This window comes from Takifugu flavidus, chromosome 7, assembly GCF_003711565.1.
Source record: "Takifugu flavidus isolate HTHZ2018 chromosome 7, ASM371156v2, whole genome shotgun sequence".
NCBI classification, from domain to species: domain Eukaryota; kingdom Metazoa; phylum Chordata; class Actinopteri; order Tetraodontiformes; family Tetraodontidae; genus Takifugu; species Takifugu flavidus.
The window spans coordinates 4,605,564-4,619,061 of NC_079526.1; the positions used below are offsets into that span (position 1 = coordinate 4,605,564).

The following is a 13,498-nucleotide window of genomic DNA, read 5'->3' on the forward strand; positions in this document are numbered from 1 at the left end:
TCAGGAGGAAGAATTACGTGCTCGTCGGGAGCGCGCACTTTCTAGAGCCGTAAACACATGGATGTGTCCCACTGCATCTAATTTCCGCGGGCGACCTAACAGAAAAATGTAGGTGTGGGAAACTTCAAGGGTCAAAGATGACAAATGTTCTTTACATTAAGGATCCAAATGGGACTGATCTAAAATCTAATAATAGTAAGGAAAAAATCGTGGATTTTGAGATAAAATCACGACTTCAAAATCGGAGTACGGTGACAGTCTATTCCAGCTTTACAAGTCCTTGACTTAATTCTCAAGAAGTGATTGATCAGTTTTTATTTTTAAACACAAGTAGAATTGGGAGTCAGGGGAACTGACTGGTGGCATTTGGTTTTTGCAGTGACTCGTTCCCAACATCACATCACCCACATTGAGACGCTGCTCAACATAACACACAGCAAAGTCCGAAAAGTAACAACATTCAGAGATATTCGTGCTATTCTATAGATATGGAATATTTATAGTTTTATAATATTGTAATAATATCATCCGTTTCACTCATATCATTGTGTATTATACATATAAACAATAAAATAACCCGAAAAAAAGGACGAATAATAATAATAATGCACGATTGAACATGCATTTTAATAAATGATATAATAAATACACCCTATATGCACGTAAACATGCAAGGTTAAAAAAAGAACAAAGCGATTTATTGGTTAAATCGATTCAAACTCTTTCCACGAGGCGTGGCAATGCGCGTGAATGGGGCGGCGGTCGGACGTCACGTGAAGACTCGTGTCACATGACAAAGGAAAACTCAAAGCGGAACAAAATGGCTGCGACGGGAGACGATGCTGCAGCTATGGACAGCATTTCCAGGGCACCAGCAGCCCAGCCAGCGGCTCCGACCCCGGCTGCTGGCTCCAGCCAGGACGGGAGGGTGACGGAGGCTGTGTTAGAAAGCCCAGCGGCCGTCCCGAAAAGACCAAACTCAAACAGTGAGTGATGACAGCCTGCTAATGCTACGATTTAAATTTCAATGTCGCGGTTTGTTCTTCAATTTAATGAAATTTTAACGTCATATCCACTCATTTTAATAATAACAATAATAATAATTAATAATAATAATAATAATAATAATAATAAAATCATAAAATCAATCTACCAAAATAAACTCCCTTGTGTGTTATGTTATGTTAATCGTCATCCTGATGTGTGATCAGGTGATGCTGGGGTGGAGACAGCAGAGGAGGCTGTGGAGCCTGCAGATCCTGATATCAATGAACTCTGCACTGACATGTTTGGAAAAATGGCCATCTTCCTGCAAGGGGAGCTGACAGGTGTTTTAACACTCATCGTCACTGTCTTTACTCTGTTTGCATGGATATGGGTGTACAGTACTGTATTCACTGTTTAAATCCACTGTGCACATTTTCAGGCATCTGTGAGGATTATCGTCTGCTGGAGAACATGAACAAACTTACTAGTCTCAAGTACATGGAAATGAAGGACATAAGTGTCAACATCAGCCGAAACCTACAGGATCTCAACAACAAATGTGAACAAGATCTGTTGTCTCAACAAATCTTGACTATATTTTTCAGTGTTCAGATGTCAACATATACTAACGCCCTTATTTTTTTAGATGCTAGTTTACAGCCTTATTTGGATCAGATAAATCAGATTGAAGAGCAAGTGTCTTCACTTGAGCAGGCCGCTTACAAACTGGATGCATATTCCAAGAAACTGGGTGAGATAGATTAATAATATATAATATTATATAATATAATAAGGTCTTATAATAACCTCTTATATAAATTGTATATTAAGTGACCTAACACTTGATTGCGTTATAACGTTGTTGAGGAGATAAACAATCATTTGTAAAATAGTACCTACACATTGTATTTTTTCTATGCACTCAACGCTCATCACGCTTTCTACCAGCAGATGGCGCTCTAACACCACAGTCGGTTTATTCTGGAGCTCTTTCAACATCACAGCTTTGAAAACAGTCAAACCTCTATCATGTTCCCTGAAGATGAATCATGTCCTTGTCATTGTTTGTGTTTCCAGAGGCCAGATTCAAGAAACTGGAGAAGCGGTGAACAGGACGAAGAGTTATGGTGCCTTTCTCACCCACTTTAACCCAACTCAGCCTTACCGACCTCTCGTCCCGTGAGTGATGCCAGGAGCTGCGGGGTGGATGTGAACCGAGACTGAAACAACAAACAGTCACGGCCACTTAGACACCTAGAAAAGGGTAAAGAAGAAGGAGCTTTAAGCATAAGAGTGTGGTGAATGTTTGACTGATTTACCTCCACCAACACTGATTTTGGCTGCAGTCACACATTGTAAATGTATGGGGGGGCTGTCTTTGGGTTTGTGGTAGAACAAATGAAGTTGTGTAAAACAGTTAACCATATGACCTACTTCATTCATAAATGTACAACACGTTGAAGCATTTTTTCTCTGTTCCAGCCCTCTGCTTCTCAGTTTAAAGGTTCACTTCACTCTTGCAAATGTAAGCGGTGTCCACGTGTCATTCTGTGTGTTTACAGAGTAATTAAGAATTATGTGGTTTTAAATTAAAGATATTTGATATAAGTTATTGCTCCGTTGTGGTTGTCTTTAGGGAATGATCCCAACAAAAAAATGTAATTTACAAAACAAAGCAAAACCCTGCATGCATTTTTTTATGTCAGAAGATGGCAGAGCTGCACTACTACAAGCATGAAAATGGATGCATCACGCAGCTCAAATGTGGAGAGATTTAAATTTCTGACCCCACAGAGATAAGGGGGGGGGGGGGGGGATCATTTAAAGAAAGTGTAGCATGTGACATCCACTCTGCTTGAGTTGTTTTCACCATTGTTCTGGTTGTCCCACAGCAGAACCCAGAGCTCGTTCTGCTGCGGGCAACAGATTATCCGAACTGACAGGACCTCCCTCCTGAGTGTGCAGGGGTATGTGTGTGTATGTTTGTCCAAGAAATAATGTAAACCAGATCTCTGTCATTAGTCCAGTAGAGGCCCAGACTTGGAGGGAACTCGTTATTCACGCTGTGCTATTATTTACTGCTGTGCCCATCCTTCAGTCTCCCCAACTCTACCTTTTCATGGGCTCTCCCAATTGCTTTGGAGTCTATTCAACAATTTGGATATTTAATAGCTTGATATAAGCACCAAAAAGCCTCCATATAAGACGGACATTTCGGACTATTCATTATTTTCAGCCTATCAGAATTATTGGGTTTGGTGGTTATGTGTTCAGCAGATTTTCGACACCCACCCATTGTCCTCCCCCTCCCGGAGAATCCATACTTTCCTGAAGTGGTTCCAAGGTGTTGCCTACACAGGAAAAGGAAGCAGAGAAACGTGTCCGACTGGTAGAGCCATCTGAGATGATTGGGCCGTGAGGAAACTGCAGCGATGATGATGTGTTCTTCTGTTCCCTCATATCCAGTCAATGAGAAGCACATATTTTTTTGGTGTGTGTGTGTGGGGGGGGGGGGACTATAGTCAATTACTTAGTGATCTATGAAGTGTGGGTAAAAAAAACCCTGAGGGATTCCAGAGGGCAGATTGGGCACCTGAAAACCTTATCAGGAACATCAGTCACGATGGACATCCTGATCGTGGTTCACATGCTCTCCTGTAGGCAAGGTTGCTGCGGAGCCTCTTTGCTGAAACCTGCTTCTTTAAGGACCGCTTGTTGCCAAAAGAAAGCAATGCTAACGTTATGTTGCTCCTCATCTCTGAAGCGGGATTATCGTGAGAACTAGCATCAGATAGTTCCTGGCCTACGCCAGCACTTTATCAGGAAAAATCCCTTATTTCTGAACTCAAAACACTGATTTCCAGAGCTGAAACACAACACAATCAGCAGGAGACTGAATGCAACCTGCCGACCTGCTCCCCCTCCGCCCCGACCCTTCGATAACGAATCGCACGTCGAAAAATCAAGTTCTGGGGAGAGAAAAAGGGGTTCATTCGATTGGATTTGCAACTGCCAGATTGCTCTAAACTCCAAATTGGTGGAGCTGGACAGAGAAAGCGTTTCAGGCCAGATCTTCTGAGATGATAAACGCGTCTGTTTTGATTCGCTCTGACGTCCCTCTGGAGGCTGTAAGAAATGTGCAGAAAACTGTATCAAAAACACGTCCATCATCTGCTGCAGCAATGCGGCCGCTTTATCCGGTCATACGGCGTTTGCAGCCAGCAATAATAACGGAACCACAATGAGAGGGCAGCAGGCCACACCGCAGTGTTGTGTAACTAACAAGCTCGCACAATGTTGAGATTTCTCTTTGTCCTCCTGCATGAATGGGAGCGAATCAGGACGCCTGATTTCAGACCACATTTGTTCCTCAGCCTTTGCTGCACGTTAACAATCAGCCTGATTGGTCAGTGTTTGCACATCTTATTGTGAAATTTCCGGATCCCATCGTCTTTTACACATTTTCTCACGCACGAGCTGCGTGGGACAACAGGACTCCGTACTTTAAAAAAACAACAACCCAAAACCGTGACAAGTTAAATACCCTCTCATGCCCTTTTAAAGCAGCAACGCTCCAAAGACAGCCAAATGGGCTGGGATAAATGGCACAAAGGTTCATGTTTACATCCATTTCAAAGCAGCCAATAGATTTGGGAGACATTTCGGCGCAAACACAAGCCACATGTGAGATCTGAAAGATGGAGCCAAACTTCAAATACCTTCTATGAGGAGGCATGAAAACTTATGTGAGGTCAACGTTTGGCACCACGAACTTTCACTTCCCTCTGCTGCTAACACCTTCATTATATACCGTGCACACACACACGTCAGGGTGTAAGGATACGCTCGGAAGCGTGCAAGTTACATCAAACGGCTTTTGTAATCCGAGCCCCAAAGCCGGCGTCTGTCAGGTGAGACTCTTGGAAGTCTTTGAGAGGTGCAATCCGTTCTGATTACGGAGAAATGTCACATTATTTGAAGCCTGGAAGGAGGCCGCGTGGGACCGTCTGCAGTTGCCGTGTCACTTTGGAGGTGAGACGCCGTCCAGCCGTTCTCAGCAGGTATCAGAGTCGGGGTGTGGGACTGCGGCTCCAGCCTCAGATACGGCTCTGATCCTGGGGTTAAAACACGGACTGGGGGCCACTTCTCTACTGGGAGTCGTAAGCAGTAACACCTGAGAACTGTCCTGTGTAATCCCATCTTAAACGTGATATGGTTCCGCTCCTGGCAGGTCTCCCCGTGAGCTGTTGTTTGTGTCCTGTGCGGCGTCTTCCGTTTATTATCTGTCTCGATGGACTTAACATCTCTGGAGAGGCTCGCTCAGACTCTTTGGCACCAGAGGCATCCTTGCATGTCCGTATCTGTCTGTGAACGTGTGAAGTTTACAGTCACACTGCCCACACATGGAAATACACTTAAAACACTTTAAAAACGGGCTGGAAAGAATGTTAATTCACTGCACTATGCAGAGATAACACAACACACCAGATAATTATTAATACACTCTAGGTTTTAGCTCCTTTAGGTTACATTTCTGTTCGTTTTGATTGTTTTGTCTTAACTCTTAAGAAAGCTGTTGAGTGGCTGTAATCCCGTATCTAAATCCCACATCTGGGAAAATGTGGCACAGCGGTAAACATAAACTCTTTCCTAATCTTTTCAGAATGCTTCTGAACTGTTTTCAGAAACACAATTGCATCTCTCAGCTTCACCCTTCACTGTTTCACTCTTTCTGTTTACATTTCTTGCTTTGTGGAAACGGGATCATAACAGATAAACAGCCGGAACGATTCCCGAAGGGAGTCTTGGAGACCAGAACAAATAACCCCCTCAAAACCCATACTAGATAGGCCCACCGGTGCCGTGACCCCAGTGAGTGTTTGTGTCTACCAGATGTTCGAGTAGGAATTTGTTTATTTGTTTTGCTGCAGATGTCCAAAGACATATCCGATCAATAAACGGCTTTTGACAAGTAATGTGCAGTTTGAGAAGAATAAAATGTCAATGTTTCACAGTGAACTTGCAGTTTAGATTTGACCCAAAGGAGGGAGAAGATGGTCTGGAAGGGACATCATGATGCAACATGACAGCCTAGATGTCACTTTATGCACAAAGCAGATGGAACAGAACAAACAACCGCTTCATTTTTACTCACACAAACACAAAGAATCACGACCACCACCTGCAGCACCATTGGTTTCAAGCCCTGAAAGGTTTAGGAACCACCACCTCAGCCTGAAATATCTGCTCCCAGATCAGCCTCAGGCCCACAGTTGTCCTAGAAAGCAATTTTTATAAACTGATTTTAATAAAAGCTGCTTTTTGCATGGCGGAATGACATTTTCTGTTTCATTTTTCACTGTGTGAATAGCTGCAGAAATAAAAACTAATGTAAGTGGAACATTAAAATGATAGTTATGACTATGTGCAGCGAGGACGAAGGGCCACATTGAGTGGAAACAGCCGAGAGGGAAAGCAGAGGTGGTCCAGAGAAACCTGTGGGCAGAGACGTGGGTGAGATAACAAGATGTGATCCTAAAATCGGAGAAATCATCGTGAGAAAATGGAACGTGGAGGTGAATGATGATCTGGATAGGTGATGTTCCTCAGAGCTCAGTTAATGGAGCTGTTGGAATGTTCTCCAGATGTGACATAAATGTTTTGCTCGTGCAGGTTAGAACGTGTATTACAGGAACTTATTTGCTTTGCTACGTTTATAAATGTCCAGTTTGTTTTTAACTCTATTAAGTCCAGTATTTAGCGGCGTTGAGAATAATTCTGCAGTAAAAACTCATGAACTCTTTGTGTCTGAACCGGTTGGTTCTCCGTCCACCTGTAAATTCACAGGCAAAGCAGAGTCAAGGGCAACAAACCATTATAATATTTTCCGTAATTAAGCGGAGAACATAAACAGAGCTGTTCCTGGGCTCAGCTGGGCTACCTGCTCGATAATGGCTGCTGCAGATGTTCTGTCTGTCCTCACAGTGATGATGTGGTCTTCTTGAAATGGCCAAAAACATCAAGCTCTGCTCCTGTCTGCTGTTGGCCGCCGACTCCGTTTCTAATGAGGATTTTTAATCGTTGTGCTTCAATTTTAAATGGCCAATTACAACAAAAATACATATAAATGTATTATTTATAGAAAATGAAATGAAAAATGTAAAATAAATCTTTGTGTGTGGCGAATGAAAAATTCTCCTGACTTATTATAATTGATTTAAATGTTAAATCAAAAAGTAAGCAAACAAAAAAACCAACAACCAAGCCTTGTAATTCATGCTTTAACTTTGGCCAGAAGAACCAGCAGAAACCTGGTTTTCCATTTAAGCTCAGCAGGCTGACCCTGCAGTTACCCCAGAAACCCATGACTCAGTAACAGATGAGTCGAGGACAGAAGGAACTAAATCTGTGATGGTACATTTTATTCTTTTAACCTTTCTCATGTTTGATGTTTCAGGACATGAACCAAATAAACACAATCAGACATGAGTAAAACTGGGAGAACTGGCTGGGAATGGTGCCTCCTATAAATGTTTATAAAACAATCTGAAGTATTATGGGGAAAAATCTGTTTTTCCAGTTGGAGAATTAAAATGACCCCTGAATGTGTGTCTGGGAGTTACTGAAAGGTGTGTGTGTGTGTGTGTGTGTGTGTGTGTATGTGTGTGTGTGTGTGGTGTGTGTGTGTGTACTGGTGACCTGTCCAGGGTGTATCACTGACTGCTGGGACAGGCAGATTAGGAATTAGTGGCAGTCAAGTGATAATGGACAGAGACAAATAGTGGCTCACACACATGTGTACTGCTATCTTATCATTTTACTGTACATTCCCCAAAACAAACCCGGTCAAACAGTGTTGCCATTTCTTTTCGATCAGTGATGGAGAACGGAGCTGTTGCCCGTCTAAGATGTAACAGTGTTCTCATCATGAACTTGCTGGGGTTTATACAGTCATAGGACTCTATGTTAAGTGTTATGTTACCATGATAACATGGTGGCATCAACCAATAGCTTTTCTATACTGAATAAACAAACTGTTGACTGCTGGGAGAAAGTGAACAACAATTAGAAACACCAATGTTTCTGTCACTGATGGTGTCATTTTTGTATGTTGTGATACAGTAAAGTGATGAATGTTGACACAAAATCGCAAACTAAATTGTTAGTCTGGTTTGACTTGCTCAGAAGAGGAGGACTTTTACTTCAGCCCAACTGTCAGTCCATGCTAAGTGCAGATTTTCATTTTTATGGTCAACAAATTCTGATTTAGAAATGATTTTGGAAGTTTGTGTTTTGTTGACTTGAAAAAACAGTTAAAACATAAATACCCCCTCCTTGAACCACCACCTTATTGTGGTGAACCCCTCCATCCCTCCAACCCCTCAAGGTTATTTACGTCACCTGGCGTTACTGTGGCCCCACTCTGGAGCCAAGCCTGGGGTTGGGGATCACAGGCGAGCACCTGGTGGCCGGGTCTGTGCAAACGGGACCCGGCTGGTGCAGCCCGAAATGGCGATGTGGGCCCAACGTCCTGTAGGCCCACCACCCACAGGTAGTTCCAAGAGGGAAAGATGCAAAGTGAGTTAGGTGGCAGTTGTAGCAGGATGCCCTGATGACCCAATCCTCGGGTTAAACCCCTGGCTATGGGGACATGAAATGTCACCATGCTGGAGGGTAAGAAGCCTGAGCTTAGGCGGGAGGTTGTGAGGTACCAGCTAGAGATAGTTGGGCTCACCTCCACACACACCATGGGCTCTGGAACCCAGGTCCTTGAGAGGGGCTGGACTCTGCACTACTCTGGAGTTGCCCAGGGTGAGCAGCGGCGGGCTGGTGTAGGCTTACTCATAGCTCTTCAGCTCCCCAGCTTACTCAGAGCTCCCCGCCATGTGTTGGTATTTACTCCACGGTGAACGTGAGAGTCATTGCCCGGCGCTTTCGGGTTGGAGACGGGTCTCCTACTATGGGACTTTAACGTCAATGTGTGCAATGACAGTGACACTTGAAGGGGTCTGATTGGGAGGAAGGGCCTCCCCAACCTGAACCCGATGGGTGTTCTGTGTTCATCACAGTTTGTCCATAACCAACACCATGTCCATGCATAAGGGTGTCCATCAGTGCGCATGGAACCAGGACACCCTGGGACGAAAGTCGATGATTGACTTTGTTTTCGTTTCGTCGACATCCAGCTGTATGCTTTGTACACTTGGGTGAAGAAAGGGGTTGAGATGTCAACCAATCACCACCTAGTGATGAGTTTGATTCGCTGGCGGGGGAGAAGGCTGGACAGGCCTGACAGACCCAATCATTATGTGAGGGTCTGTGGGGAACGTCCAGCTGAGCCCTCTGCCTGGGAGATCTTCACCCAGATCCGAAGGGAGACTGAGGACATTGTGTCAGAGTGGACCATGTTCTCTGCCTCCATTGCTGAGGTGGCAGCTTTGAGCTGTGGACGCATAGTATTCCCAAAATTGTAGACAGTTACTGGCAGGCCAAGCAGGTTGTAGCTCGGGGCTGTCCAGGAGGTAAAAACTCAGGTCTGGGAGGAGTTCGGGAAAGCCACGGAGAAAGATTTTAGGTCAGCCTCAAAAAGATTCTGGCAAACCATTACCACCTTAGGAGGGGGAAGCAGGGCTCCACCAACACTCTCTATAGTGCAGCTGGGGACCCTCTAACCTCAACTGGGGATATTGTTAGACAGTGGAAGGAATATTTTCCTCTGCAGGGTGACTGGGCGCTTCCATAGCGATAGGGTGAGAAGCTCAGTCACTCGGGAGGAGCTCGGAGTAGAGCCGCTGCTCCTTTGTGTTGAAAGGAGTCAGCTCCGGTGGCTCGGGCATTGTTTTGGATGCCCAATGGACACCTTCCTGTTCTAGGTGTGTCCCACTGGGAGGAGGCTCCGAGGCAGACCCAGAAAACAGGAGAGACTATGTCTCTCAGCTGGCCTGGGAGCGCGTTGGAATACTTCCCCAAGAGCTGAATGAAGTGTCTGTGCATCTCTGCTTAGGTTGCTACTCCTGCAACCCGGTTCTGGATTAAGCGGAAGAAGACGAGACGAGATGAAAACATAAACCCAGTCTAAATTTATTATACACGTGTGTACTTGCTCATGTGGTGGGATTGTGGGTGTCTGTGTTTGTAGATTATGAATTAAAGTGGTTGTGTTGGGATAAGGAATAGTTGTGGGTTTTGTGGTGGGAATCTTAATAAATATGTTTTCTGTGTGGGGGTCAGGAAGTATAGTGGTTGGTTAGAAGGTTGCATATAATAATATTGTAAGTTCTATGGTTGCATTGTCCATGAAAATGGATGCACTGATGGGTAGGTGGAGGTGATGTGGGCTCATCGTATAGGAAGTTTCAGCAATGGGGGATTTGGAACATTTCTATTTGCTGTCAAAGAAAAACCAAGCTTTTTAAACCATAACTCAGCCTTGCTGGTCTTGTCCCAGCTAAAAGCCAATTAACTTTTTAGCTCTGAGTAGGTCAAAAAAGACCAACGTTTTAGGCACTGCAGACACAAATCAGGACCCCAAATGCAGACACACACACGATTGGGTGAGGTTGAAATCAAATTTACTGAAGACCAAGTTCTGAACAAAGCCAAAGGGTGCAGGAAGCAGACAAACACGGTCAAGCTGGAGCAGGCTGGGCGGCACGAACAGGCATCCGAATGGCGATGTGCAGGAGAGACGAACAATTAGTTCCAGACTGGAAACAGGAACGAGGAAACAAACTTGCAAGCAGAGTTTTAGGAGCCAGGCTGTACCACGGGAGGTTAACAACGAACCAGCAATGAGTGGAGAGTTGATCAGGCTTTTAAGGAGAACGGCAGGTGGGGATGACTGGACTTGACTGGAGATCAGTCTCAGGTGTGCTTTGATCGCCCAATGGGGGAGAGTCTGGAAGCCGCTCCGCCCAGCCTGAAAACAGACAAGGGAAACAGACAAGACACAGATGGGGAGGGGGAGAGGGAAAAAACTCGGGACTCCTAAAACAAAGACTCACCATTAAAGATTTAGAGCCTCCTTGTGACCGGGTTGTGATCATAATTATTTTCTATTTGAATTGAATATTTGTCATTTTATGCAAGTGGCTGAATTTTTGTTTCTGGTTCAGCAACGGAAAAAGTGAAGAGAGCGGCGGCGACCATCTTCATATTAGGAAATCCCCCCCAAACTGGGGTCTTGCTGGATTTAAATCTGTTTTGTTCTCAAATGAGTATAAGTTGTGGGATCGGTATGTGTTACAGCGTTCACCACCTATGTGGGGTAGAGGGGAAATGAAAAGAGAAAACACACATCACAGGGTTCTGCCTACTTCTCACTGTTCACGACTTAAAACACCAAGAATAATATCCAACTTGTGTGATTCTTTTATTTCTTGAATGTGCATCTGTGGCTCTTTGCGTCCAGAGGTTGAGACACTCAGAACTAACCCTTCTAGGAAAGAGGAGGCACTGAATGTACGGAGACTTTAACTGGCTGTTTCTTCAGCCTTCCTCAAAGAAGAACTGGTCACATCTACGGGTGGAAAGGCCAGGGTAGGCTCAAAACACTGAGATAGGTGGGAGGGAAATAGACATACAGTAGCAGCGGCTGGGTGACCCTGGGTGCAGAGAAGGAATAGGTCAAAGGATACTGACAAGAGCACATCACCAAGCTAGTCAAAGAGATGGAGTGGATGGGAGGGGGCATGGAAGAACAACCGAATGAGAGGAGGTGACAGAGAGAGAGAGAGAGAGAGAGAGAGAGAGAGAGAGAATCCATTTCCATAGAGAAACCGTTTAAAAGGACTCCAGTTGAGAGGAGACAGAGGCCATTGAGTTTCAAAAAGTTCAGAAAGCGTGAATCATCAATTACACATAAGGGTTAGTTTGTTTCCTTCATCCTGTTCTTGGTTGAAGGGGCAGAGAAGGCTCAAATCTTCAAAAACAAGGATTACAACATGCACCCGAATGAAGCACACCCCATCGCTAATGTCTGTTTCACAATATCATAATAGGGTAATTGCATGATTATTGTAAATATTTGGTGTTTGTATATTCAGCTCTTCCTTCCTGTCTTGAGTGTCAATGAGCAGTGTGACAAAGTCAAAACTGATCTACAGGAAGAGATGAAGAAGGCTCCAGTGTTTGGAGCTAAAGGTTCGTCTTCCTCACACACTCCGATGCTGAAATGATTCTTTGAAGTTCATTTTTACTTTCAGCAGTTTCCTGCTTGCGCAGCTTTAAGCTTTAAGATGACAAAGGAACTGTTTTTTATTTGCGGTTACAAAGAACGAAGCAAACGTGTGTGAGAACATGGATGAGATCAAGTGACTGAGATGCAGTCACCAGGTAGGTGCACGTGATTCCTGCACAGAGCCGATCCTAACATCCACCCTAAATCCATGTCCTAGCTCACAAACAGTCCTTTGAAGTTGTGGGGACCAGCCAACATGGCCCCACTTTGAAGAAAATGTCATGGCTTTGCTAGCAGAAATAACAATTAACAATTAAAGTCTTGACAGAATCTGAGAAACAGGATCTGACATAAACACAGCTTTTAAGGATGCATTAGGGCAGCTTTAAGCACCAGAGAGCCCAGAAAGTCACGATCATATAACAGTCGTATCACATATAGACATGACCGACATTAGTACCTATTTTAACAAAGCGCAAATCCATGTTGCACTCTCTCCTGAAACATTTATTACCTTCACTTCCTCGGCCCTCTCTGTCTCCAACTGCTCATTATCCCATGAAAGCTGAGTGTAACTTTACATAGAGGCACAATCCACATATTAAATTAGGACAAGTATGAGTTTACATCTGGATTGATCAGAAACAGCATTAGCTCTGAAGCCCTCTGCCCTGGACCTGTCTCTTAGCTGCAGCAGGTCGACATTTACTCTAGATTCCTGTTGCCTTCTTTCAATTACGAGTAACTAAATTTCCGTGTTTACTTCACGGACTGGAGTCCATATTATCCAGATTGCTGAAGTTACACTGATAAAAATGTGTGTGCACTTTACTATGATTTCAATCTCCTAAATTGGTAGCAGCAGCGTTTGGACAGGAGGAACTTTACCTTTCAGCTTGTCTGTTACAGTAAACCCAAATATGAAGATAGCATTAATTTTCTCTTCATAGCATTGAAGATAATCTCCCAAAATTAGCAAAAATATTGACAAAAGTCAGTCATTATTAGGTTTGTGTTCCTGTAAGAGAGGCAATGATGGTCTTGGAAATGTCCTGGATGGTCTTGGAAAGGTCTTGGAATAGATATGTTTTATATACGTTTTAAAGACTTTCAAAACCTTGAGATTTCCCCTCTCCAGAAAACTCGGCAGAGTGGAAAATTACATTATATCCCCTTGCTCTTATATCACCATTTATCACGAGTGTACAGGTGGATTGAATCAAAAACATCCCTTTATAAAGCACAGCGGAGTTTTTGTGGAGTGAAGGAAAGATGTTACACAACATCCCCACGGTTCTAATATCAGCAAAGACGAGGAAATGACTATTCTTA

The 13,498-nt window shown here is 44.0% G+C and overlaps 1 protein-coding gene and 1 long non-coding RNA gene across 2 annotated transcripts; one reads left to right on the plus strand and one right to left on the minus strand.

The window, feature by feature from the left end:
- The first annotated feature begins 773 nt into the window (after window positions 1–773).
- On the plus strand, window positions 774–2,595 carry bloc1s2 (biogenesis of lysosomal organelles complex-1, subunit 2). Its single transcript, XM_057038209.1, has 5 exons — window positions 774–986; window positions 1,212–1,328; window positions 1,427–1,546; window positions 1,634–1,738; window positions 2,065–2,595. Exons 1-5 carry the CDS (start codon window positions 791–793, stop codon window positions 2,094–2,096), a joined length of 570 nt encoding a protein of 189 aa, XP_056894189.1. The 5' UTR covers window positions 774–790; the 3' UTR covers window positions 2,097–2,595.
- Window positions 2,596–10,542: 7,947 nt separating this feature from the next.
- Window positions 10,543–11,629, minus strand: LOC130529221 (uncharacterized). The gene is made up of 3 exons (XR_008951514.1): window positions 10,992–11,629; window positions 10,774–10,906; window positions 10,543–10,694 (listed from the first exon to the last, which is right to left on the minus strand). It is a non-coding gene; the product is annotated as an uncharacterized LOC130529221 (long non-coding RNA).
- Window positions 11,630–13,498: the final 1,869 nt, after the last annotated feature.